Consider the following 26,831-nt stretch of genomic DNA (forward strand, 5'->3'; position numbering starts at 1 on the left):
CGCGCCCCCTGGCGGCTTCGCAGAAAGGCGCAAGACGAGGCGCACCCTGGCGGCCGCGCGCGCGCATACGTGTCTCTCTGGTGTTAGCCCGTGACACGGCACCCTCCCCTCATGGTGCACTCCTAACACCCATATTTACACAGCGCCCCCTGGCGACCATGTGCCCAAAGACGAGCAGAATCAGGCCCTAGCGCCCCTCCGCCTTTGCCCCCTTCCCACCGCAGTCAGCTTGGTGCCCAGGGGACCCTGGCCTTTGGGTCCAGTTGCTCACTAAAGTGGGGGGAGTGGCATGTCATACCATGAAGTTCCTGGGAGCCCAGTCCAATAGCTCCACCTTCGTGCCCCACGAATTTTCACGAGCCCAGCTCCCCACAACATCCAGGCTCCATCCTTGGGAGAGACGTGCTGTTAAACCAGGGGTAGGGATCCTGCGGCCTCGAGGCCACCTGTGGCCCTGTAGGTCCTCAAGTGTGGCCCTTTGACTCCAAACTTCACAGAACAAATCCCCTTAAGAAAAGGATTTGTTCTGTAAAACTTGGACTCAGTCAAAAGGCCGCACCCAAGGACCTAGAAGGCCACGGGTGGCCTAGAGGCTGCAGATTCCCTACCTCTGTTAAGTTGAACCATTCCTTGGTAAGATGTGGAGTCCAGCCTACTAGGCTGAGATATTACTCCAAATGGACCGTGGACCATCCTGCTCATGCCTGGTACCATGATGGGTATGAGCTAATCTCACTACCTTCTGCCCTGGTCAGAGCCCCATCCAGGGTGTTGTATTAAATTTAGGACCACATTTTAGGAAGAGCATTGATAACAGGGGCGCAATCGAGAGTAGTACGGTGAAAGGCCTTGAGATTATGCCACTTGAGGGAACTGGCTACGTTCAGTATGGAGAAGATTTAAGAGGTCAGAACTTTACAGTCATCTTGTGGAAGAGAGATTCAATTTAGTTGGCTTGGCCTTCTAGGGCATAACTAGGAATAAGTAGAAAGTTGCAAGGAAGCAGAACTTGACTTGATAGGGGGGAAGAAATGCTTAATAACTCAGAACTGGAACGGCTGCCTCAGGCATCTTCAAAGAGAAGGCTGGAGCGTCACTAGTCAGGGAAGAAGAGGGAGCAGATGACTCGGGAGCCCTCTGGGGTGGGTACATCTGACCTAGATAGCAAAGCTGGCCAAACTAATCTAATAGCTCAGCCTGTCCTCCCCATCTCTTCCATCCCCAGCGAAGACCTGAACATAGCAGCAAGCCTCTGAACACCAGAATGTATCAGGAACTTCACCTGTCAGATTCCCAACCTTATCTCAATGTCCCTGGCTGCTTTCCTATGTGCTGCCTCCTCCCCAAACAGTACTTAACAATCCCAGAACAGCCCCTGCTTTACTGTCAGTGATGGGAGAAACCCACTCCCTTTACTCTGGAATGGCTGATTACTAGGAAGTTTTCCCTTATACCTCTTATGTCTTTCTGCAACCTAGCCAAGAACAGACCTAATCCTTTTTCCTCATGACAGATCTTCAAGTATTTGATACACATCATGTCTTCCCTCCCAGTCTTCCCCAGGGTTTTCTAAAAAGCCTGTTCCTTCAACTGATCCTTCCATTGTACTCTCTCCTCATTCTGGTATTCTTCATAGGGTCTTAGGATTTAGAGTGGGAAGGAATATCTACTCCAAAACCAAGTAGAAACCAAGACCCAGAATGGGTCCCTCCCCAATAGCCCTGATTCTCCTCGAAAACTCCAACTCCTGGGCCTATGTTCTGGCCCCTACTCCAACCTATCTCCACTGAAATGCTCCAGCTTGTCTATGTCCTTCCCAGAAGACAGTGCCTCAAATAACCATAACGGGACAGGTGGACCATCACCTCCATTGTTACACAGTCCAAGATGGCATGACCTCTTTGGGTTGCCTATGATTAGGGACTCATTTTGAACTTGCTCTCATATCTTTTTTATGTGAACTACCTGCTACATAGCTGGCACTCACCCCCCAGAGGCACATCTATTCCCCTCCCCACTACTTGCCCCCAACTTCAAAAAAACAAACAAAAAACAAAACCCCCCAAACCATTGTTTATGTTTGATCTTTAAAAAAAAAGGAAAAATACAATAAACGGTTCAATAAATAGAAAAAAATTACAAAATTACATGATCTTTCCTCTTAATATATAAGAAAAGGTGAGGTGAGTTGGGGACACGTGGAGGTAGGGGGTCTGGCTGTGCAGCTGCCTTGCCCCCTTCTCCTGCCACATGGACAGACAACAGATGGAGGGACTCACAAGGGGGCAAACACAACAAAAACACGCCCCAGTTAAGGAGAACACTTGGGGGGAGGGGGACAATGCCACATGACTGGAGCTTTTCCTTCCCGTATATATTAAGAATATGGGGTGAGGGAGGGAGTTTCCTGTCTCTGACATCTATCTTCCCAAAAATCGATTCAAGCAAGAGCACTGAAGCTCTGCTCGTGTTCCTGAGTTGAGGTTGTCCAGTGATGGGCAGGTTGGGTGGGGGTTAGTTGGGACCAAGTTGTCTCAGTCCTCTCCAGGGATGGGAGCTGCAGCAAGGAGCCCCCTGGAAAGCCTCCCTTTCCCAAAGGCAAGATAGGGGACAATGCTCCATGGAAGTCCCCGTGGCTGAGCAGTGAGTGGGAGTGTGCCCCCCCTTTCCTACCTGGGGACCCCAAGGCCCCAGGCAGAACCAGGGGAGGTGAGGTATAATGCCCAGGCCATGGGGCTTGGTAGAGGAGGACACTCCCCTCCTCACAAAGTCAACAAGAATCCTTCACTGGGCAGGGGAAGGGGTGGGTGTTTCTGGAGGGAGGGGAAAGCTGAAAGATACCGGCTCTTCCTCTTCTCCCCCAGGAGCAGGGCAAAGGTGATAGAGACCCACAGACACATGGGACAAGCCCATATTTCCACTGAAGAGTCGGTGGAGAGATTCTAGGTCTGGGCCAAGGAAGGTGTGCGGGCATATGCAGGGATGAGGGTGGAGAGGATGGGGGTGGGCTGGGGTGGAATTCACATGCCATTCATAGATAATTAAAGACCTCAAGCCCAAAGTGGCTGGGTCTGCTACATTTCCTTCAGGGTCTAGTTCAAAGGGGAAAGCTGGCATGCACCCTAGCTGGTCCTAGAGGATCCAAGAAGCCCAGTCTCCAGTCTGGGATCTGCCCTAAGGAACAACTGAGGGTTTTTCATAATAGCCCTTCCCCTTGGCCCCTCAGAGCTGTCCTGATCTTGGTTGTTCAGGCCTCAGGAGGCTGGGGTATGGCTTCTCATCCTAGGGTCCTTGTCCATGTATACATACACACGCTGGAACCCCTGGAGATGAAGTGGCTGTTGAGGGAGGGGGGGAGGAGAGGGCAAGACTCCTTACCCCCCACTGACTTCATGCCCAGTGACCATCCCCCACCCCCCCAATCCTTCAAAACCGCTCCAGACGGTTTCTAACCTAATACTGAAATGCTGATTGCATGCCCCTGCCATATAAATTAAACACTCAAATCTTCATCTTGTGCCTGGGGCCCAGCCCGGCTAGGAGAGGGGAGAAGTGGGAAGTGGCTCACAGGGGAAGGGGGGTTTTCCTCCCCAGGCACCAGCAGCCCCTCAGCCAAAGCGCTCCCGGACCAGAAGCATAAGTTTTTTCTTCCCTTTGTAGGTCTGTTTGAGGTTGTCAAGGAATTGGGCAAACTGCAAGTGGCCATCAGGAGCCAGCAGGAAGGTCTCCCGGGCTTTGCCCAGGAACTCGATAAACTCGCCATAGTGTCGGGGGCTGATGTGTGTCAGTCGAGAGTGGGTGGTGGTGACATAGGCTGCCACAGCCGCATCTAGCAGCTGGCAGAGGGGGGCCCGGTCTGTGGCCAGGGGCTTGGTGGCGCCCGCGCCTCGACGACCACCCAGAGGGCCCAGGCCGGGAGAACTCAGGGTCCAGCGGTGCAGGATGTCCGCCAGCATCGGCGCACACTGCACACTCTGGATAATTAGTGGGACAATGGCTGACAGCTCATTGCGGCCCAGGGAGTGGCTCAGTGAGCAGGCCCACAGCACATCATTGACAGCCGGGTGGCTGTCTTGGTTGAAGGCGATGCTCAGGTGGGTCAGGGCCAGTGTGGCCAGCTTGTAGGCCCTTAGAGGGAGGCCTCGGTGCTCCATGTAGCGGGCCACGGTGAAAAGGTGGGAGTGGCCCATGCCACCAGCTGCTGCGTCTAGTACAATCTGATAGGCGGCCTCAAAGGCGGCATGGTTCTTCTCGCAGAGAGTCAGAGCGGGCAGGGCACAGTTCTGGGGATCCTTCATGGCACACTGAAGGGCCAGGGTCCTGGCACAACCACAGAGCTCCTCTCGACGGGCAAAGTCCAGGTGAAGGCGCAGAAGGGTGGCATGGGTGGTGCCTGTCACGGCTACGATAGTGGTGGCCTCAATGGGTGTGAAGAGAGAGTACCAGTTCTGCATGATATTCATTAGGGCCTGGGCACCTATTTGGAAGGTAACATAATGTGAGGAGCTGAGGCCATCAGCCTCCTTAGATGGGGCTAGGGCTGAGGCTGACAGGACGAGGCAGGGTCAGGGGCTCATGGGAAGAATGAACTTAATGTCAGACCTGAATTCAAATCTCGGCTACAACACTTACTGCCCATGTAACCCTGGGCAGATCACTTATTTCTTCTGACCCCAAGCTTCTTCTTCCCCAAAACGGAGATGATAGTATCTGTACTCTCTATCTCACAGGCTTGCTGTGGGGAAATGGGCTTTGTAAACATGAAAACACTGAAGAAATGGGAATGGTTGGTCTTGTTGGCTCAGGGAGGCAAGAATCAGGCCAGAGCCAGTTCAGGAGTCCAGGGATGGCTTCCTGTCCCATCCTGTTGCTGAAAGCATGGGGAGTCACCTAAGAGGGGCTGGAGGGCCCCACCCGCATCATCTCAGCAACAAGCCCGCTCTGGCTGCTCTTGTCAGGGGCCTGGAGTGGTTCCCATCGGCGAGGGCGGCCCGGTTAGGCCAGGGACAGAAACCAACCCCGAAACCCACGTTTCAACAGAGAGCAAGTGAGCAAGTGAGGGCAGGACTAGGAAGTGGCTGGGCTGCCCCGGCCTCAGCTGCCCAGGGGCTGGGGTGGGGGGAGACAGGCCTGGGCGGGCTGGGGCCCAGGGGACAGGTCTGGGCTTGACAGGCTCTTAGGCGAAAGGTGGCAGGAACGGTAGAGGCAGCAGCCTTCCCTGTGTCCTGTCCCCCTGCCCTTATGGGACACGGAGCAACGTATGGGAGAGAAAATCCAAGCTTCCTGAGTTCTCTCCCCTACCTTTCAATCTCCCTCTCCCTTTGAGGGAAAGAAACCACCTTGGAAACAGAACCATATGTCAGGGAGGGAGTCAGTAAGCCCTCTCCCCACCCCTGGCATCTAAGGCCCTCTGGAGCCCATACTGCCCTTGTCTACCTCCGGTGGTGCAGTGGATAGATGACCTGGAGTCAGGAAGACCCGAGTTGGAATCTGGCCTCAAACACCCACTAGCTGTGTGACCCTGGGTTAGTCATTTAACCCTGCTGAGCTGGAGAAGGAAATGGCAAACCACTCCAGTATCTTTGCCAAGAAAACCCCAAATGGGGTTACAAAGAGACGGACATGACTGAGACGACTGAACAAAAAAACCACCTACCATCACCATCCAACGCATCACGCTCCAAGGCATCCAGGCTGATGGCCTCCCTCCCTGACCCACACACCAGGTTCACCCTTACCTCTGGGCCTTTCCTCATGCCATTCTCCTGACTGCTATTGCCCTTCCTCCTCAGAACCCCAACCCTACTGCTGTGCCAAGGCCCAGATCGGGGCCCAGTTCCTATGTGAAGTCTCCCTCATTACCCCAAGACCTCTTCACTGAACTAGGTCACGATCACAGGACTCAGAGCTAAGGGGGTTCTTGGAGATGATCTGTTAAACAACCTTATTTTCTAGATGAGCAAACCAGTGACCAGAGCAGTAAAGTGACTGACTAAAGTCAGACAGTAAAGAGCAGAGGTGGGTTCCACCCCAGTCCCCTGACTCCAAATTCCATGTCGTTTGCCCTTCGGGGTACCTGTGGTCTGCCTGGCCCTCTATTTTCTGTCTTCCCAAAGGAATCTTAAGGGACTAGGTCTCCTTTTGTTCCCAGTTACCCCCAGTGCCAGGTCTATAGGGCTGGGCATGAAGCAGCAGCAGGAATAATTAGCTGATTCACCACCCAGCCTCATCTTCACGTTGGTTCACACTGGGCTGGGGGGAAGGGAGCTGACCCTTACCAATCTCCGTGGCGCAGCTGACAAGCCAGCGTACCATCTCTCTGCGGCGCCACGTCACAGTGTTCAGAGTCATCCGCATCACCTGAGCCCAGGGGACAAAAGGGGAGATGGAAGGGAAGAAAAGCCGGGTGAGGGTTGTGACGAAGAATGCTTCACCCATGCGCCCCCTCAATCTGCCAGCCCGTACCTGCAGCCCCAGTTCCAGGGAGATGTTGAGCAGGGTGGTGTCTGGGGGCGCATTGGCTGGCGTGGCTGTCTTGCAGGCATCTTGGGCCAGCTTGAAGAGCAGGGCCGGAGAGTGGATGTTTTGCTGGATGGAGCCCAGAACTGTGTGCAGCCATTTGGGGTCCCCTGTGGGCAGGCATGAGGCATGAAATGGTTTGTGATGTCATGTGTCATGGTGTTGCTCTTTCAGGACATGGTTGGGATCGGGGATAATTGCCCAGCCCCTAGCCTCTCTATGGTCTCTCTCTAGTTCACTGAAGCCCAGGCTCCAGGGTCTTACCTTTAGCGGCTGTCAGCATGGTAGAGGCCAGCTCACACTGGCGTGTCTCCAGGTGGCCAAGGATGAACCAGCGGGGAAAGCGGTTGGTCATCATAGAGTCCAGTGGGTTGTGGTGGAGAAGGTCACCAGCAGGCAGCACCGTCTCAAGCACAGGTAGCCTGAGGGGTAGGGCAAGGTGGGAAATGAGAAGGGAGAAGCCCTGTGCTGACAGAGGCAGAGAGGGGGCACCTGAGGCTTAGTGGTTTCCACGGGCTATCACTGTTGGCCAACAGACTCTTTGTCATAGCCTCTGGTCTCCCAGAGCTGCTCGAAATAGCGGTGTGGCTTTGGCTGAGTCAAGGTGTTTGCCGGAGTTGGGAATGTAACATATAGATGAGTTATGAAGGAGAGAGAGAGCCCCTATAACCAAGGGGTTTAGGGAAGCCTTCCCAGAGGAGGTGGTACCTAAGCTGAGCCTGAAGGAAGCTAGAACTTCCAGGACATGGAAAGCGGGAGGGAACGCAATCCCATTCTGTGGGAGCGCAACTCATACAAAGACATGGAGGAAGGAGATGTAGTGCAGAGTCTGAAGGACAAGTGGGACAATCTGGCTGGGAAGGCTTGTATGCGAACCTAGGTCAACAAATTCTAAACCCGGACGGTCTCACCAGAACATCACACCAGCTTTCTCCTCCCTCATCTGTCTTTCAGAGCGAGGCACACAACTGGACAGATGACAGTTCAGTAAGGATCTGTGGGCTGAATGGGTGAGGGGGACCGGGGGGATGGGTGAGGGGAGCCAGGGGGATGGGGGAGTGAGGCTGCAGGGTCTCACAATCATAAATAATCACAGATTCTGAGCTGGAAAGAACCTTAGAGACCACTGAGTCCAATTTCCTCATTTTATAGATAAAGAAACTGAGGCTAAGGTTACATAGCTAATAAGTATCTAAAGCCAGATTTGGGTTCAGGAGGTCGGATGAGCCAGATGACGGAGAGACCCCAGTGTCAAGCTGGGGAGTTAAGAAGTGAGACCAGATTTACACCCAGGAGACAAGGAACAAAGGTGAGAGAGGACAGACTCTGCTGTCAGCCTGGGTAGCTGGAGGAGAGCCTGAGTGATCAGCGGGGACAGGGACTGTTGCCCTACTGGGTGAAAGCAGCAGTATTGAGTCCCAATTTTCAGGGGCAGTGAGACTGAGCAAGTCCTTTCTTTACTCTAGCCCCAAAATGGTTTTCTCTTCTCTTCAGATTGCTTTCTCGTCATGACCTCAGTCAATACTCCAGCCACGCTGGCCTCCTAGCTCTCCTCTGAGCCCAGGAGAGCACCCCTGCTGTCTTGGTGCCTCCAACAGAAGTGAAGTTGGCTGGTCCACCTGCCCTGGTCTGGCACCCCCTTCACCCTCCTCCCCTCCATCTTGGGGAATCGTGGCTTCATTCAAGACTCAGCTCCCGTTCAGAGTCCTTCTTGTCCCCCCACTTAGCAGGGCTATCTCCCTCCTTAGTTGATGTTGCATTTATTTGTCCATTTACGACTGGTATCCCCCAGTAAAACATAACCTCCTTAAGGGCAGGGATGCTTGTTTTTATGTTTGTAACTGAAGGGCCTGGCATAGAACCTTTACACACAGTAGGTGCTTAGTGAAAGCTGAAGTTCAGGCCTAGGCATGCACAGTGGCTGAACTGAACAGTCAGCATCAGTGAGATGCTGAATGGGGGTAAGGCAGGGGGAGGGGGAGCCGCATCCCCTGCCCCACCCCCTTTCAGGGCCTTAGGCAGGCTTTCCTCTCACTTGACCCCAGGTGACACTTTCTGCTGCTCCCTGGTGGGGGTGGAAGGGTGATTAGAGCCTGGGCCACCCAAATACCTACCTCATAGCACGGAGAGCCAGGCGGTATGCCAGGTCAGGGTCATGGGGTAAGAGGGCCGTGAAGAGGAAGCGGGCAAAGGTGTGCATGGGTACGCTCTCTCGGAACAACACCTCCCCAAAGCCACTGAAGGGTCCCCCTGATGGGAGAACATTGTTCAGCACAGGATAGATAGGGTAGGTGATGGAGGGAGATAGGGTCCCCTTCTGGCACTTGGACTTTTCCTTCCACCCTTTGGATGTTAAGCAGGGCCTAATTTTCCATTTCCCCATTTGGTGCTTTGAGATCTCTTGGCTGGAGATGTTTAGAGAAAGAACAGACTTCTCTGAGGACCCCTCACCACACAAGTAGCTCTGATGAGGGGTGAGGAAAATGCTAGGCTTGGGTGTGTTTTCTGTGATTTTTGTTGTGGTTCATGCTGTTCCCCACCAAGGGGCAGGCTCCCTCCAGTTTGGGGGGTGGGACCTCCTCTGGAGTGGGCCAGGACAGGGAGGCCGCCAATGCTCTCACCCTCCAGCAGCAGGGCTGCCTGCTTGCGGAGCCCCTGCACCAGCCTCTCGTCCAGCTGCACCTCGTCCAGGAGGGCCAGGAGCTGCTCCTCACTGCGCACGACCTTGTCCTGAGCGTAGAGCCCCTCGGGCATGGCCCGCTGCTGCCCGAGACCCAGTAGTGCCACCTCCAGGGCCAAGGCCAAGTAGGATTCACCAGGGTTGCCAGGGACCATCACATGCTGGTAGGTGGACTTCCGCTTCTCAGAGGTTGGGTCTGCTGAGGAGCCAATTACTCAGCCTCCCTGGCCCTGTTCTTGCCCCAGCAGGGGAAAATACCCCGTCTGGGGGCTCCTCTGCCCCTTCCTCACCTCCCATCTTCTTTTGGTGACAAAAGATGCTCTGATACCTAGTTTGGATTTCTAACCTCCCCCTAGCTCATCCTGAAGGCTATATCCTTCCAGGCCTTGGCCTTGTTGTGAAACTAGTCTCAGATGTGCCCCTCCTCACAACCAGTATGACCCCCATACCATCAACACGATCTCTGCTTGCCCTCCTTACCCGGATAGAGGCCGAGACCCTGGTCCTCCACACGGCAGGCCTCCAGGAAGGCCCTGCAAAGGCAGCTGATGGGCTCCAGCGGGTGGCCCACCCATCCCTCCACATTAGTGATACTGGTGGAACCTTTCTGGAGCAGTTCTGGAGAGGAGAGGAGAGTGAGGCCAGAAGGCTGACTCACTCTCCCAGATCTCGAGATGTCCACGTCCCTGACCCCTGTCCGTGGGGTAGAAGTCACCTAGTGGTAACCAATGGCTTTCCCCTCTATCCTCCTCTGATTCATTTTACCACGACACAGATGAACCACCTTCAACTTTCTCGTCTTTTTTTGTGGGATGATGCTGTACTCTCCCATATCTCTTGCACCCCTCTAAACCATTCTTTTTCCAGGTGCCCTTCTTCTTCTTGCTATTAAATGTAAGTGCCAATGTAAATGGCATCTTTCTGGTGAATGACAGCCCACCACCTATGCAGGGATGGGGAACCTGTGGCCTCGAGACCACATGTGGCCTTCTAGGTCCTTGGGTGCGGCCTTTTGACTGAGTCCAAGTTTTACAGAACAAATTCTCTTATTAAGGGGATTTGTCCTGTGAGGTTTGGATTCAGTCAAAGAGCCATACTAGAGGGCCACATGTGGCCTCGAAGCCGCAGGTTCCCCACCCTTGACCTATGGAATCAAGTCTAAATCTATTGACCTGGTATTTGAGGCCCCCATAATCCCAGGACCACAGATCCTAGGGCTGGAATCACAGTATCCGAGGTGGCAAGGACTCGGGAGGCTGTCTGCTCTGACTCCTACCCAAACAGGAATCTTCCCTAGAGAACAGCTGAGAAATGGTCATGCAGCCGCTGCCTGAACACCTTTGGTGAAGGGGGACGCACTGTGCTCTGGAGCCCACCCAGCCGATGTTCTCCCTCCCATGGAGCAGAGATCTGCCCCTCAGCAGCTCCCCATTACTGCTCCTACTTTGGCCTGCCGGGGCCCGTGACATCAAAGTCTCTTCCTTTCGCTTAGAAGAAAGAGGACCCGTTCCCCAGGCCTTCCATTTTCCAGCTTCAATACCACCTCCCTTTCCTCAACTGACCTTCATGGGCATCTTTTAAGACCCTCGCTGTCCTGGGGCACTCTTTCCCCCTCCATAAATGTTCTCTGGGGACCCTGTGTCCTCTAGTCCAATCCCCTCATTCCACAGAGGAGGATACTGAGGCTGGGAGAAGGGAAGGCCACAGAGGCAGCATAAAGCAGAGCTCAGACCCAAAGCCATGGCCCTCTGCTCCCTCATTTTTTTCCAGACCTCAGCTCTACTGCTGCCCCCTCCATGAGGGCTTCCTCCATCCTCTCAGCCGGGACGAGCCAGTACTTACTGTGTACCCACTTACATATCTATGTGCTGTTGCCCCAATAGAAGAATGCAAGCTTCTTGAGGGCAGGGCCTGTTTTACTCTTATCTTTGTATTCCCAGCACCAGGTACACAGTAGGTGCTTAACAGGTGCTTACTGACTGATTGCCTGGGTTATTCCTACCTCCTCCACCAGCCTCTGGTGAGGAAAACACCACAGATATACTCTATGTTCTTGTTACCCTTGACATCCTTGAAGTAGGGAGTAACAGTGTATTGGGAAGGCCACTTGCTCTGGAGTCCGAGGTCCTGGGTTCCAATCCTGCCTCAGTTGTTTTCCTAGCTCTGTGACCCTGGGCAAACTGCTTCCCCTCCCCAGTCCTCAGTCTCATCTGTAAAAGGTGGGGTCAGGCCCAACCAGCCCCCCAGCTCCCTCCCACTATGGCGGTACCGCAGACAAGGCCACGGGTCCCAGAGTGACAACAGTAATTCACACTGCTATGCTGCTTTCTTCACAGCTGGGGGAACCTGGCAGCCGAGTATGAGCCCAACATCCCCTTCTGATCAATGAGCAAACAGGGTTGGGGTCTGCCTCGCCCCACACCCGACCTCTGCTGGGCCCTGCCCACCTTTCTTCTGCTGCTTGTAGCTCTCAAGCTGATGGCGCCGCTGAAGCCTCAAGGTGTGGACCACAGCACATGCCAGGCGCAGGGCCTCCCGGGGATAGCCGTGGGAGCGCAGGGCGTCCACTCGAGCACAGGCAGTGGGGAAGGGCTCACCTAGCCAGAGTGGGCGGCCCTGGGGGTCAAAGCTCAGCTTGTCACCCCCGCTGCCACCACCAGTCTTGAGGCCTGGCCCGTAGTAGTCACTGGCCAGGATCTTCTGGAGGTGAGGGTCTCCCCAGCGCAACTCCCCAGCTTGCAGGGCGCGTCCAAACACTGTGTGGCGAGTGGTTGCTGTGCCAAGAGACACGGCAGAGGTCAGCCATGGCCAAGCATAGCTGTCCGGGGAAGCTCTTGCCCAGACAGGCCAGGACAGGAGGTGCCACCATGATGGGCTCAAGTCATAGCTTCCCTCAGAGATGGAATATGTATCTCCCTCTTGTCAGAAATACAGAAGCGGAGGATTGGAGATGTCAAGAGCTTGGATTCTAGACACCCACCCACCCACCCTACAGAGGAAAACCAGGCTCTGGGAAATGGGTCAAGACTGGCTCACTTCTGGGATGGGCCCATCCAGCACCATGGAAGACAGGTCATGTGGTGTGCCCCTACCTGGCCTGGGGGGAGAGCCGGACTGCAGGGATGGGCCAGCAACCCCCTCGAAAGAATAGCTGCCCTCTTCCAGCGGGCAGACGCTGAGCTCGTCCCACTGTTTCAGTTGCTGAAGCCAGCCTGTCCGTTCCTCGGGTCGGCAATGGGGGCTCAACACCACACACACCCAGAGGGCTCCTGTCGGGAGAGGAGGAGGAAAGGGCAAGGGTGGGCAAAGCTGACCGGCTGCTGGGGGGGAGGCCAGGCCCCAAGGGCCTCCGGCACTCACCTAACTCGTCCCACAGCTGCCGGCATTTGTCCGTCATGCCTGCGCCCTGCTGCCGCCAGAGGGCCAGTCGAGGGTCTTCGAGGAACTGCTGAGTCATGAGGATAAGCATCCGGGCTCCGTTGGAGTCGCGCATTCGCAGCATCTCCCGGACCTGGGCCAGGATCATGCTAAGTCAAAGGGAGGGCCCGGCACACCCTAACTCCTGCACAAGCCCCCCACTCCCTAGGCCCCGACCCCCCAGCTCGGCTGGTCACCTTATTGAACATAGACTGCAGCTGTTTGCTTGCACCATAGTAGCCACCGTTGGAAAGCAGCTGCTTGACCTGCTCCTGGATCTGGTCCTCGTCCAGGTGCCAGCAGTTGGCATCTTCGATGCCAGCCCCGGCTGTGGGGTCAGGGGCACCTGGGACAGGGAAGGAGGGGGTTGAACTGAACCAGCAGCAGCCACCTGTGGGGCCCTGACTCAGCATCCCCAGGGAGGCAGGACCATGAGTCACACGCACCCCTGACTCCTCCCTACACCCCAAATCCTCCCATATCTCACACACACCCAGGGAAGCCCAGTATCTCCCTGAAGTCACCTCCTCTCAGACACACACCAACACCTCCCCTAGCTCCCAGAGAGCCACACTTCCACATACCTCCTCACCACCAAGGAGGCCCAAATACCTCCTCACACACCCCTGTCTCTCAAAGAAACCCAGAGCTTAGACACTTCTACCCACAGGCCTAACACCACCCCAGAGCCACATCTCACAGACACCCACACCTCTCCCCGTACAGAGACTGAGCACTTTCTCACCTCTCCCCCATGTTAACGACCTAGAATTTTGGAGGCGGAAGGAACTCTGAGATGCTCTCAGCTGCCTCCCTCTGCCCTGATTCACCCTGGATTTATTCTGCATGTATTTATCTACATATCTCTGTATCTCACTCTATAGAATTAAGCTCCATGAGACTTGCTGTTTGTCTGTCTTCCCTGTGCCTGGCACATCATAGGCGCCTAATAAATGCTTATTGGTTGGTGGGCTCTGTATTCCTGGCCCCCAATGCCACACCTCTTCCAAGTGGCCCTCCAGCTTTTGTTAAGGACCATCAAAGAGGGGTTCCCCATCCCTTCCCAAGGTCCTCCATTCCACTTTCTGACACTTCTAATTCTTGGCATGTTTTTTCTGAAATCAAGTCTGTATTTAATCTTTAATCTGTTTTAATCTTCTACCCACGGCTCCTATGGGGCAGCCTGTCAAATACTTGCACACCGCTACCAGGGGGCAAAGGGGGTCCCTCCAAGTCTTCTACAGGCATGGCCTTCAGACCCTTCCCCATTCTGGCTGTCCTCTTCTAGATGGTCTCCAGTTTGTCAATGTCCTTGCTAAGGTGTGCTGCCCGGAGCTGGACAAAGGCCGTGAGATGGGGGAGAGCCCTTTCTTGTCCTAGCACCAACACCTTTCTTTATGCAGCCCGCTACTACATTGGCTTTTTTGGACTGCTATACAATAGTGCACTGACTCATGCTAAGCATGCAGTCCAGTGAGATCATGGGCTCTTTTTCAGACAAACTGCTACCTGCCCACATCTCCCCCTTCTTGTACTCTTGAAGCTCACTTTCTGAACCCAAGCGTAAAACTTTATATTTGTCCCTATTGGAATTCATCTTACTAACTGTAGCCCAATGCTCATCTGGCCTGTTGTCCAGCACACCAACTCTCCCTCTTTGCTTTATCACCCATAACATGTAGGTACAACAGCTGAACATAAAAAATGTAACCGCCCCCCCCCAGTTTCTCTTCTCCCTCCTCAATAGAGCTCTCTTTCCTCCATCATGAGACTTTCACAGCCAGCCCTTCAGAGGTCCAGGGCTTGGGGAAGGGTCATTGTCTCTGCAAGGCTTAGCCTGGGATTTGTCTGCAACCTCCCTGGCCCGTAGGGCCCCTCACCATGGACACGGTTGATCTCAGACCCCAGAAAGAGGATCTCATCTGCTAGGCGCTGGGCGGTGGGCAGCACCTCGGTGTGGTGGGCGCTGATCAAATACTGGACAAACTTCTGCAGCTGGTCCCTGTTCATCTGGGACAATGTCTCGGAGATGGGCAGCCGAAGCTCCACCTGGCGTGCGTGGCGGATGCGGTGTAAGGACAATGCCACCACGTGGGCGCAGTAGAAGAGGTCTCGGTTGTCACAGCCGCAGCTTACTGAGGTGATCTTGCATCGGTCGAAGCTGATGGACACGTGGTAGAGACGCTCTGGCTCACTGGGGCCTGCAGGCTCTGTCACATTTCCACTCAGGTGGAAGCCTTGGGAGAGTGAGAGTGAATAAACAGAGAGAGACCCTGAGAAGGAGTGACGGGCATCCAGAAGCAGAGGCGAGTCACAATGTAAGGAGCACATGGAGGAGATGGACGGACCTTAAGAGATCGGGTCTGGCGCCCTCACTTGAGAGAGGGTCAAATGGAGTCCCAGAGAGGGGAAGGGACTGACTCGAGGTTACCCAGCCAGGCCCCTGCCTCAGAGTCCAGTGCTCACTGACACCAGGCTGCCCCTCAAAGAATCACAGAATGTTAACACTCGAAGTAGGTCAAGAGATAAAGCAGACCAGGCCCCTCACTTTACACTGAGGGGATCAAGGCCCACAGAGAGGAAAGGAAGCTAAGGGCCAGGTCCTCCCAATCTAAATCCGGTGATCCTTCCACAGTACCATATCTCGTATCAGGTGGGTGGCGGTGCCTAGACCAGAGCCCTTTCCTCTAAAGTACCTCAGCTCTCCTGGTTTTCAGTCAACAATCAGTGGCCCCCAGGGATGGAGGAGTGGGGGAGCAGCCCAGAGTCCTGCTTGCCTAATGCTCCAGCTGAGCCCCCTGCCCAGGCCAGGACTGCTGGGACACCAGGATTCCCACATCTTCCTTCCTCAAGATGCTGTGGGTGGTCAGGGTGGAGGAGCTCATCTAGCAGGTTTATTCTGCCTCCTGAGAGCTTTGACGGCCTCATTAGGTTAAGCCAGGTCGGACTAATTAACCCTCATGGGGGGGGGGAGGGAGGAGGAAGGGAAGGTCCTGCCATGGCCCTGATATCTTGGCACAGGCCCAGTTTCCTGAGGTCACCAGGACCAGGTGAGGAACACCACTAATAAATGCTAATGACCCCCAGGCCCAGGGTACCCCAATGCTGTGTTCCTCTCTCATTCCCAGATCCCCAAACATCCAGAAAATACTCATTAACTCCAAGGGCCCCACAGCCAGCTTGGGTGGCAGGAAGAGAGGAAGTGCCTGGTATGGTGAGTCAAGGGCACTGAGGGGGCAGGAAGGTTGCCCAGTAGCTAGGGGTGGGGTCTAAGCTGTCCCCTTTCCTCAGGGCTGGGCTTTGACACTGCCAGTGGGGACTCCCTCTGACACAGAAGGTTGTGAACAAGAACACCAGATCTGGAACCAGAGAACCCAGATCTTTGCTCTGCTACTCAGCAGCAGTGTGGCCAAAGCTCTCTGTGCCTCAGTCTCCTTGTCTGAAAAAGTCAGACCAGATGATCTCTAAGGTTCTTCCCAATTCTAAGAATGTGTGGTTCTATGGCATGGCCCTTTCTCTGGGGGATCAGGCTCCAGTGTTCCCATCCTGTCCAATGAAGGCATGAGCCTTTGCTGCTCACCAGGCCTGGCCAAGCTGCCCACGCTCTACAAGATAACTTTTAAACGTATAAATTTTCTTTTTATCATGAACTTAACAAACACGACCGTTTTAATGTACAAAGAATGGAAACGAGGACCATATAAAAAAACCAAACTGTTGTTATATGGAGAATTTTTTTTTAAGGAAGAAGTGTTCAGTTTCATAATGTAGGAACAAAACTGCCCTGCCCTGTCTATGTCCCTTCTGGATTTATTTCTGTTCTCTTCTGGGTATTTTTAAAAATGGCTCATGAAAGATCTCTTCTTTCTTTTCTTCTTTTTTCTCATATCACTAACCACCAATTCCCCTTCCCCACAAATGGAAGCTCTTTCTTGTATCAAACGGGTACAGGCAAATGGGACAAACCAACCCCTTGGCCAAACATGTCTCTTTCGGCATCTCTGGCCCGTCACTTCTCTGCTGAAAGGGGCAACACATGCTTCACTTATGTGACTTTAAGGTCCTTTTCAGCTTGAGATTCTCTCATCCTAAGGAAGTGGCTCCTATGACTCAGGCTCAGAGTTCCCCACACCCCAGTCCTAGCCCACTCCCAAAGGGTTACTTCCCTCTTGGATCCAGGGGAAGACTGATACCGGCTTTAGCTCTCAGTTCCTTCATAAGCATGCCTAACCCTACTAACCCTTTGGGAAACTGAGAAACTAGATCCAGGCTCAGGCCCTGGAACAGGAGGGTCCCAACTGGACAGCTCCTCTGAGATGGGGAGGGAAGGTCGGCTGCCCCTACCGGACCCCAGATGGGCTAGAGTATGCTAGAGGCCCACCATCAATCTGGGGGCCGGGACACTAAGGCAGCTTCTGACAGGTCTATGTCCTGACTACAGACACCATGTACCAAAAGGCTGAAGGGAAGGACAGGGTCAGCTGGCTGGCCAGGCCCCTGCTCTGAGGGTATAGGCACACTAATCTCTCTTTTTCCATCTCACTTACTGGGAACTGATTTCCAAACCAAATTCTTGGGGGTGGGGGGTGGGAGGGCAGGAGTGTGGGAAAAGGCTTTCTAAGTTCTTACAGCCGCTTTGCTCTTCCCCAGTGAGGCTCTGGGTGAGACTAGTCTTCACCCCCCAATTCCCCTGGCTTTTATCCATAGTTCCCTAAGCACCTGGCAGATGTGCATTAGCTACAGGAACTTTAGAGTTAACTTGGGTTTTAGTGGGGAGTAGGGAGAGAGAAAACACTTGACCTGCTAGCTAGGGGCATGGCTATACCCACTGGGCTAATGCATCTCTCTTCAGGCTAAGAGGGTTACAGGGCTATATGGCACCTGAAAAGGATAAGACTGGGGCGATTTAGAATTGAAAGGGATGTCAGAAATCATCCATCTTCTTTTACAGATGTGGAAACTGAGGCCCAAAGAGGGACAGGAACTTGCTTAAAGTTTTAATGTGGAGTAAACAGCCAAACTAGGATTGGAGTCAGGTTTCAAATCCAAGTACTTTTTACATTCTATTTTCACCAAGGTCCCCTAACCCTTCACCTGCCCCGCCTCCCCAAGCCCCTGCATGGGGGCCAACCTGGCCACTTACCCACTTGTAGCACTCTGTCCACGGCTCCAGTCTGCAGGAGGTGTAGCCCACGATTGAAGGGCACTCGAGAATCGTGCTCGCCTTCAGGGGGCTGGTAGCCAAGGGAAGAGTACATACATATCTCCCTCTCACTTCGTGGGAAAGACCAGAAAACGATACGCTTCTGTACAGGCTCAGGCACCCGGGAGAATCGCTCTTCCACCTGCGGGTATGGAGTGGAGGGAAGGGGAACAGAGAAGGGTGGTGAAGACGAGAGCACAGGATGGAGGGGGCCGGTGGAGTGGAGGGACCACCGGCCTCAGAAGCCTGGCTCTGCTGCTTATTCCCCATGTATTTACCTTGGGCAAATGACTTCCCTTATGTGTCGAATGAGAGGGGTGATGGCAGACAGTCTCCAATCCTACTATCTGTCCTTCCAGCCCAAGAACTCTTAGGTCTAGAACTGGCACCTTGCCACCAAGACCTAAACTATCCCTGTCACATTCCCTGTTGCTCTGATCACAACAAGGCAGAAACAGGTAAGCTGGCCCCTGGCCCTCTGGCTGCTCCAGGGCTAGAGCCATGCAGAGAAAAAGAGGTTACCTAGCCCCTCCCCCCACCGTTTATCTCTTTCTCTAAGCCTTCTACATCCATTACCAGGTGGTTTCTCGAAAATGTTTTGAGACAGCTCATTTCTCCCATGCCTAAAAGCAGGGTCAGTTCCCAGTAGAGGTGTGTACACAGTCACACACAGACACACAGACACACACACACACACACACTGGACTGAGTTGCTGCACAGATGCAGAGGCATGTGGGATCTCCACGTACATGGATGGATGGGTCAGGGTCACTGTGGATAGATACTCCCAAATGGGGAGGGCCAGGCACCTTGTGCAGATGTACACATGCATGGGATGATGCATGCATCTTCGCAGGTCACATGCACAAGGGACACGGGGTCATCACACAGATGTACACGGAATACAGGGGAGGGGCTTTACACAGACACATGCACACACAGGACAAGAGGAACACACGCACGAAAGATACAGGATGCCATTGTACGGATGCACGAACAGAAGAGGGTCACATGCACAGGGGCCCCATATGGGACGAAGAGGAGGGGCTAGGGTTGTAGGAGGGTCATGGCACAGGGCTCAGGCATTCCCATCACTTTTGTCTGTTCTCTCCTGAAGAGAAGGCAGAAGATGTATGAGCCTGGCTGGCTGGGGGTGGGGGTGCGGGCTCCACTCCCCTAGAGATCGGCAAAGGGCAGCTGCCCACAACCTTCAAAGGCTAACTGGGTGTAGAACTGGCGATGGGGCCAGAGCCAGGGCTGCCTTCGATGGCTGAAGGGATGGATGAGATGACTAACTAGGTATTTTCCAGGGCTATGATTCAGAACCTGTGCTCAGACACATAAAGCCGCCAGGAAGGCTAGGCTGTTTAACTCTTCGGTGGCCCAGAAAGCAAAACAAACAGCTGCTGAAGTTGGACAAAGGTGGAAGAACAGATTGAGGGGCTCTTTTCTCACAGGCGGGGGTGCCCAGCCCCTCCTCCTCTTCTTTCCCCTCCCCCAAGGTCCTGTCCTGAACTCAAGAGCAAGAAAGGCCCCTCTCCAGGGGGTGGGCGGAGCAGAAGCAGGAAAGGCAGGCTAAAGATGGGGCAGGAAAGGAACTGGGCTGGGTCAGGGCCTGTGATAGCAGGAGTGTCCTGCCTCAGCCGGCCCCATGAATAGCTCCCTCCTCACAGCACAAGGAAGAGTTAGGACCAAGGGGAAAGCCTACTGGAGCCATTGGGGAGACGGGGGTTTAAATGTTAGCTCTTCTAGTAACTCAATATATGACCTTGGGGGACTCCCCTTTTTTCCCCCTGGGCCTCAAGTCTCCTCTAGAAAAGCAGAGGGTCAGATCAGACGACTTTTTTCCAGCTTTATTAACTGTAACCTTTGAGCAAGGGTCCACCCAACTCGCCCATCGCTGGGTCCCTGACTCATTTTCTCAGGTTTGGTGATGGCCTGCCTCCCAGTGCACCTGCCACAGGTAAACAGTCCAGGAACAGCAGCATTCATCTAGGAGCCCTTCCCCCATCATTCCCTCCCTCCCAGGTCTGCATCAGTCTCTCAGTAGGAAAGCTCTAGTTGCATCCCTGGCTGGCAAAGGGGAGTGAAGGGATGAGTTGGAAGGACCCGAAGACCCAGGAAATCCCTGCTAGAGCCGAGACCCCAACGCGGGGGGGTGCGGGGAGGGGGTGGAGAAAGAGAGAGGAGGGAGGTCAGAGCTAGGTCGGAGCTCGGGGGGCTTACTTGGTAAATGTCCTCTGAATGTGAAAGAGGACAGAGTGGACCCAACAGAGTTGGAGCTAGGACAGAACTTAGCCAGCTACTCCCGGTCCCCCCATTTTATAGGCAGGGAAACTGAGGCCTGGAGAGGGGAAGGGACTTGCTCAAGGTCACACCAGGAGCAAGGATGAGAGCCTGGACTTGATCTCTGTCCCCTGGGGGCTCTGGTCACAGTCCGTACGACTAGATTTGGATTTTTTTTGCGGGGCGGGGGGGGCGGTGGGAGGATCCTCGATCCCGGCTGGAGCTGGACGCCGAGCTCTCGGGGCGGGGGTAGCTGGGCTCAGGATGCTCGGGGAGGGGCGGGGCGGGGGAGCGGCTCAGCTCAAGATGCTCCGGAGAGGGGGCGAGAGTACCCGGGGGTGCCAGCCCTTCCCGGGCCCAGGGAAGGGGGAGGATCACCCCCCGGCCCGGGGCCCCTGGAGCCTTACCTGCTCGAAGGCCCAGGTTTCGGCCACTCGCTTGGCGCTGAGGTCCAGCAGAGTCTCCACCCGGCTCCGGCCGCCGCGTCCGGCCCCGGCCTCTCGCTCCTCCGACCCCCCCGGGCAGCCCCGGCTCCGCTTGGCAGCCGGAGGGTCCATCGGGTTGGGCCGGGGCCGGGGCCAGGGCCTGCGCGGGGGCCCCAATCCCCGGCCTTTCCTGGCTGCGCCGCCCGAAGCCCCCCACCCCGGGCCGCTCCTGCTGCGCTGTGCCGGGGGAGCACGCTCGGCCGGCAGCCCGCGGGCCCCGGCCCCGCGTCCCTCTTCGCTCGGTCCTGGCCCCGAGCCCCGGCACGGGCCCGGCCGATGCGGCCCCTTTAAGACTCGCCACAACAATGAAGCTTCCTCGGCGGCCGCTTTATCCTCCGCCGTCGCCCCGCCCCCGCCGCCGGTCCCCATTGGGGCCCCCCCACTTCACTCTCTTGCCTCCACCATTCGTCTCCGCCCCCCGGTTCCGGGCCTCCGCACCTCATTCGCCAATCCACCTGCCACTCGACTCTGGGTCACCCAGCCCTGGCCCGAGGCTAACGGCAATGTCAATCACTGGCCGCTACCGGCCAATCAGATACGGAGAGTCCAGGAGGCCCTGACCATAAGTGGAGTTGCGGGGCGGATCCCAGGTTCATTCACAACATTCCGCCCCCCCTCCCCCACTACCTCTTCTTCCACCCCCCCCAAACCCGCCCCCCCTCCCCACTCCACCCTAGCAGACACTGGGCTAAGGCTGGGCTGACCCGCAGCGGAGTTCACACCTGGAACTGGGTTGTGTGGGTGTAGGGCACCCTGCCGGGCAGAGCCTACAACACGGCTTTGTTTATTGTAGACTCGCTTCCGGTCAACAGGGAAGGGAAAAAAAAACACAAAAAACCCTAAAAAACACATTCACTATTAGCTGCTGGTCCATGTTCTCCCTCCCCACAGCACATTTCCGATTCTGTCCCTGGGGTTTAGCATCCCAGAATCGCAGATTTAAAACCTTTGTTTTACAGATGAGAAAACTGTGGCTCAGGGACATACAGGGTCTCGGCCAGGACTTCCAGACCTTCGTCCTCCTCGTGTCTATTTTCCACCCAAGCAACAAAACCCCCAACGTTTCCCTCCAAAGGGAGACTCCTTTGTGCACCAGTCCCCTCCCCCTACAGTGGAAGGTTCGCTCTGAGGATTTCCATTTCTGCTCACTCACCCATTGAAAGGACACCATCAAGGCCCTTTGCTTCCATGGCCAGTGCCCACCCCCACCAACCCCAACGCAGACATCCTGTTTAGTTAATAGTATCTCTCTCACACAAAAGGGTGAGAAAAGGGGCTGCCTCGAGGATTCCATTAAAGGCCAGAGAATCTCCAAATAAATAGGGGATCAGGGAGCAACAGAAAGCCTGTGTGATAGATGTGCCGGGGCTCAAGTTGCTAGGTCAAATTAAAACCAGTGCCTGAAACATCAAATGGCTTTTTTTTTCTCTTTCATCAAGACACTATGTGGAAGGCAGATTTCCCCTTCCCCCCATGGCCCAGCATGTGCATCAACTTCAGGGGAATGGAAGCCACATTTATTCCTGACTCCTCTGATCTCACTGTCTCGGCATTCTGTGATCCTGACCCCAAACAGATGTGTTTTTTCTCTATCCGCTCAGAAAGGGTGACACCCTCCAACGGATCTAGATTCACACATTTAAGACATAAAAAGGATCTCCCCTATCTTCGCCACTTCCCCTCATGCCCCAATCCCCGGCCTCCTCCTGAGGACTTCCAGTGTCCCCCTCCCAGCATTGTTTACTCTGTTTTACTCACACTGAGACCTCAGGAAACCAGCCAGGTCAGTTTCACTTCCTGGTTTCTGAGGCACCATGACAGACTCTCGCCGCATGCCCTCCTGTTTCAGGCCTTTCATTTCAAGATTTCAAAGGGGTTTTTTTGTTGTTGTTGTCTGTTTTGTTTCTAAACAGTTTCGTCAGCGAAGTCTTGCTGCTTTGCCAGGAAAACTGGGCATTCCAGACAGAGAGGGGAAAAAGATGGAGGAGAGAAAGGAAATGGCCTGGCCAGAAACTCTTCTCTTAGGGCCAGTTTTAAACAGCAGAGAATAATATTCCCTCAGGAAGAATGGACTGCATTTGAATCCTACAATCCTTTGTCACAGGCTCAGACAAAAAAAAAAATCCTATGATATCTATCAGGGCAGGGGAGAGACAGGGTGGTTCCACCTGTTTTCCCAATTCCCCCTTTCCTCTGGAAGATTTCATCCTTGGCTTTTCCCTCGCCCCAGGCCCCTCTCCCAATATCCTATCCATTGACAAATTCTGTAGGTTCTACCTCCATATCATCTTTCAAAACCCTATTTTTTTCTACTTACCTAGTCACTACCCTCATCACCTTGTAAGGTGAAGCAGCAGTGCTCAATGTGGAATCGGTAAGACCTTGGTTCGGATTACGACAAGGGCTGGGTGACCCAGGGCAACTTATTTTACCTTTCTGTGCCTCTGTTTCCCCATCTGTAAAGGAAGATGCTGTCCCAGATGGCTTCCAAAGTCCCTTGCAGCTTTAAATCCTTGATTGTCTGTGAATGCAGCAATCGCCTCCTAATTGGTCTCCCTGCTTGCAAACCTTTCCCTCCGCATGGCTGCCAAATCAATAATCAATCCTGAGGCACAAGTCTGACCCCACTCAGGAATCTCCAGTGGCTCTTTAGCTGCCTATATGATAGAATGCAAACTCCTCGGCCTGACGTTTAAAGCCCTCCGAAGCCAGGCTTCCACTTACCTTCCCAAACATTTCACATTTTTCTGCTTCATACACTTGACATTCCAGGCAAACTGGACTGCCGGCTAATCCCTAAACTTCACATTCCATCTCCCATGTTCAGGCCTTTGTAGCCTCTTTCTCCAGCCATGAAGGTACTCCCTGGTCACTTAGTTTCCTTCAAGGACCTGCGTCTCAGGAGTCACCTCCTTTCAAAAGTCACCTCTAATCTCATCAGTTGTTTAGTGTTCTTCTCCTCCTCAAATTTTGTCTCTACTTACTTATGCAAATATTGTACTCCCCAAATGAACAAAGGGCTTTGAGGTTAGGTACTGTTATTTCTGTTTCCCCGGGATCTAGGACATAGCAGGTGCTTAATAAATGTTCGTGGAATGGAACTGAGTAAGGATATGTTGTAAACTCAGATGGGAAAACTTGCCCAGTGAGATGCCTGGAGTGGCCCTGGCACTCCTCTTTCTGGGAAACCCCCTGGGAAACACTGGTGATGACACTCTAGGCCCAACCCTAGTTGTCAAAGCATTTGAAAGCCCTGGAGTTGCATGAGGACTAAAGGCAAGTTCTTTACCGGCACTGGGTCTGGGTCACCAAAGGGAACTGTCAAGCAGAGATAGGCTGGGCTGGGAGCAGGTGGAAGAAGATTCCGAGCAGAGGCTGGATGACTGCTAATCAGGTACACTGTCCTGGGGTTCCTTTCCAGGCACTGGTTGGACTAGAGAGACACTGAGGTTCCTTTGAGCCCTAGAAAACTCGATGCTTCCGTTCGGCTCTAATTCCTTGGATTTCCGTGAATCATGCTCCAGAAGCCCAGTTTTCACAAAGATGGGATTCGCCCCCTGCTGGCAATCGATACTCTGGCCTTTCCCTCTGGAAGAGACAGCTCTGAGAAGGGAGCCCCTTAAGAACTGAAAAGCATTCAGGCTATGGAGCATCAAAGCTGAGACACCCTTAGAGATCACCCAGTCCTACCCCACATTTTATACAAAGGAAACTAAGGGATTTGCCTAAGATTATACAATAAGATGGTGGCAGCAGCACACTTGCCCTCCTTTAGCCTGACAAACTCACTTAGGGCCTAGGAGCCAGATAAATTCCCCCCCCCCGGCTTTCCAGGAAATAAATCTCAGCACATCTGGTCAGAGAGGCGGAAATTCTGACAGCTGATGGGCTCTCCTCCTCTCAAGTGATGGCCACAGCAGGTGCAAGGGCAGCTGGGAAGCTGAACGCCACCACACTCCCCCTCCCCCTGCAGATGGGTTTCACCACCCCCAGCTGTTTGCACTGAGAGGTCCTCTCCCAGTGTTTTGTCTTCAATGTGCGGAGTCGTGAATGAGCCCTGGGATTTGGAGTCCAGAGAGTTGGGTCAGGGTCTCTGCTCTGCCACTTACTGTATGACCCTGGGTGAGCCTGTTTCCTCATTAATTCAAGTCAACACATTCACTAAACACCCTCTGGGTGCAAGGCACTAGGCCAGGGTGCTCTGGCTACAAAGACCAAAGCAGAAACAGTTGCTGCCTTGAGGAGAGGCTATGACATAATATATTTTTTTCAGAACAAAGTAATCTGAGGAGGGAGACAGTAATAACAAGGGGTGGGGGTGGGGGAGGTAGTGAAGGGAAGAGGGATTAGGGAAAACTCTTGGGAGGATGTGGCCGAGCTGAGCATTAAAACTCTGGAAGGCTTGGAGGGCGAGGGGGAGCATTCCTAGGAGAGGAGGAATGGAATGATGGTCCAGGGAACAGCCAGTAATCCGGTTGGACTGAAACTTAAAAGTGCATGAAGGGGAATAATATGAAGAGTCTGGAAGAGTAACTAAAGACCAGGATCATCAAAGGGTTTGAATGGCAGGCTACGTTTTTATTCTATTCTAGAGATAACCAGGAACCTCCGAAGGTTTTTTTTTTTTGGGGGGGGGTGGTACCATGGTCAGGCGTGTGCCTTAGGAAGATTATTCTGGCAGCTGTTCAAAGGACAAATTCAAAGGGGAGAGAGTGGAAGAAGGGAGACCAATTAGTAGGCTAATAAAATAGTCCAGGGAAGAGGTTATTAGCGCCTGAACTATTTACAGCGGTAGCTTTGTGACTGCAGAGAAATGAAGATGGATGTGAGAGGTGGACAAGAAAAAGAGACTTAGCAACAGCCTGGCTGGAGGGGAGAGGGAGAGAGAAGCAAGAATAGCATTAAGGTTATGAACTGAGGGGTGGGTCCTCAGCAGCCAGAATTGGGAGATGGGAATTTGTGAAGAGAGGAGCAAGATAAGTTCTGTTCTGGACATTTTGAATTTGAGATGCTCATGGGACATTCAGTTTCTTAATTTGTGGCAAGGGGATACCCACTTCACAGCGTTCAGTGCATAGAGGTGGTTTTTAGCTTGATGTAAGGAAAAAATTAAAATGACAGAGATCACCTCAGCGCTAGATGGAATAGGTTTCCATCTCTCTAAGTCTCTGATCAAAAGGTGAAACTTGATGGTGCAGGAAAGATCCTTGGTCAGATTTGGGTTGGGCCCATACCTCTCAGAGACTGCCTCTGAGGTCCTTTCCAACTTTAAGGTTCTGTGATATCATTCAGAGCTGAAAGAACCTTTGAGATCACCAAGTTTAACCCCAGGGATTTTACAGATGAGGTACTAAGGCTCCCCTGCCCCATATCTGGTCCTCTCAGATCTTTCACTCAATCTTCATATGGGCTGGTTTCTAGTTCCCTCCTGACAATCCTCTTCCATGTGACTCTTCTTCCTGAAAGGTGCCATTCCAAACTGAGGGCAATGCTTTAGAGTAAAGTGGCACTGGAAATTGAGATATATTCATAGGTGTAAATCCAGCAACCAAAATGGGGAAGCATAATGGAGGGGAATTAGGGTGAAGACCAATGGAGGTAAGATCCAGTCCATACAAAAAGCTGTATTAGCAAGATGGAAATGTTTTACATGATTGCATACCATCTCAGAGAGAGGAGAGGGAGGTAAGGATAGAATTTGGAACTCAAGGCTTAAAAAAAAAGTTTTTAAATTGTTTTAATATGTAATTGGGGAAAATATGAAATATTATAATAAAAAGTTAGAGTAGCACTTTTTGTATTAGCAAAGAACTGGAAGAAAAGTGGGTACTAGTTGAAGAATGGCTAAACCAATTACGGCACATGAATGCAATGGCATATTATTGTGCCAAAAGAAATGAGAAACATGAAAGATTCAGAGGCACTTGGGAAGGCATATGTAAACTGAGGCAAAGTAACCAGAACCAAGAAGGCAATTTATATGAGTACAATGATGTAAACAACATCAAAAGACTTCAAAATTCTTATCAGTGCAGCAACAAATTATGCCTTCAGAAAAGTGATGCTCAAGTATTCCTTCCGCCTTTCAGTAGAAGGGATGGACTAAGTGTGGAATGAGGTTGAAGTGTTAGACACAAACAATTTGCTGGTTTACTTTGCTTGGCTGGCTTTGTTATGAAAGAGTTCTACTGGAAGGCAGGGAAGTCACTATGAAAAAAAAGTGGCCAAAAAAAAGCAACA

General features: G+C 53.3%; 1 protein-coding gene across 2 annotated transcripts; it reads right to left on the reverse strand.

The window, feature by feature from the left end:
* Positions 1 to 2,121: 2,121 nt before the first annotated feature.
* On the reverse strand, positions 2,122 to 20,663 carry ZSWIM4 (zinc finger SWIM-type containing 4). 2 transcript variants are annotated; one of them, XM_036742116.1, is made up of 14 exons: positions 20,514 to 20,663; positions 17,760 to 17,961; positions 14,497 to 14,853; positions 12,814 to 12,962; positions 12,560 to 12,710; positions 12,292 to 12,468; positions 11,647 to 11,973; positions 9,680 to 9,817; positions 9,141 to 9,395; positions 8,634 to 8,769; positions 6,784 to 6,941; positions 6,466 to 6,629; positions 6,279 to 6,360; positions 2,122 to 4,477 (listed from the first exon to the last, which is right to left on the reverse strand). In XM_036742116.1, exons 1-14 carry the CDS (start codon positions 20,661 to 20,663, stop codon positions 3,609 to 3,611), a joined length of 3,315 nt encoding a protein of 1,104 aa, XP_036598011.1. In that variant the 3' UTR covers positions 2,122 to 3,608. The 2 variants fall into 2 exon arrangements, with proteins under 2 accessions (XP_036598011.1, XP_036598010.1); XM_036742115.1 differs by having other exon boundaries at positions 9,141 to 9,398.
* Between the last annotated feature and the right edge of the window lie 6,168 nt (positions 20,664 to 26,831).

Source organism: Trichosurus vulpecula, chromosome 1, assembly GCF_011100635.1.
Source record: "Trichosurus vulpecula isolate mTriVul1 chromosome 1, mTriVul1.pri, whole genome shotgun sequence".
Taxonomy (NCBI): domain Eukaryota; kingdom Metazoa; phylum Chordata; class Mammalia; order Diprotodontia; family Phalangeridae; genus Trichosurus; species Trichosurus vulpecula.

Bases quoted from the DNA above. Each gene is read 5' to 3' on its own strand.
- ZSWIM4 (XM_036742115.1), bottom strand. From the start codon at position 20,663: ATGGACCCTCCGGCTGCCAAGCGGAGCCGGGGCTGCCCGGGGGGGTCG. The intron at 9,399-9,679 runs GTAAGGAGGGCA...TTGGCTCCTCAG, and splicing joins GGGTCTCGGCCTCTATCCGG to CAGACCCAACCTCTGAGAAG. The intron at 6,630-6,783 runs GTAAGACCCTGG...GCCTGCCCACAG, and splicing joins CATGCTGACAGCCGCTAAAG to GGGACCCCAAATGGCTGCAC.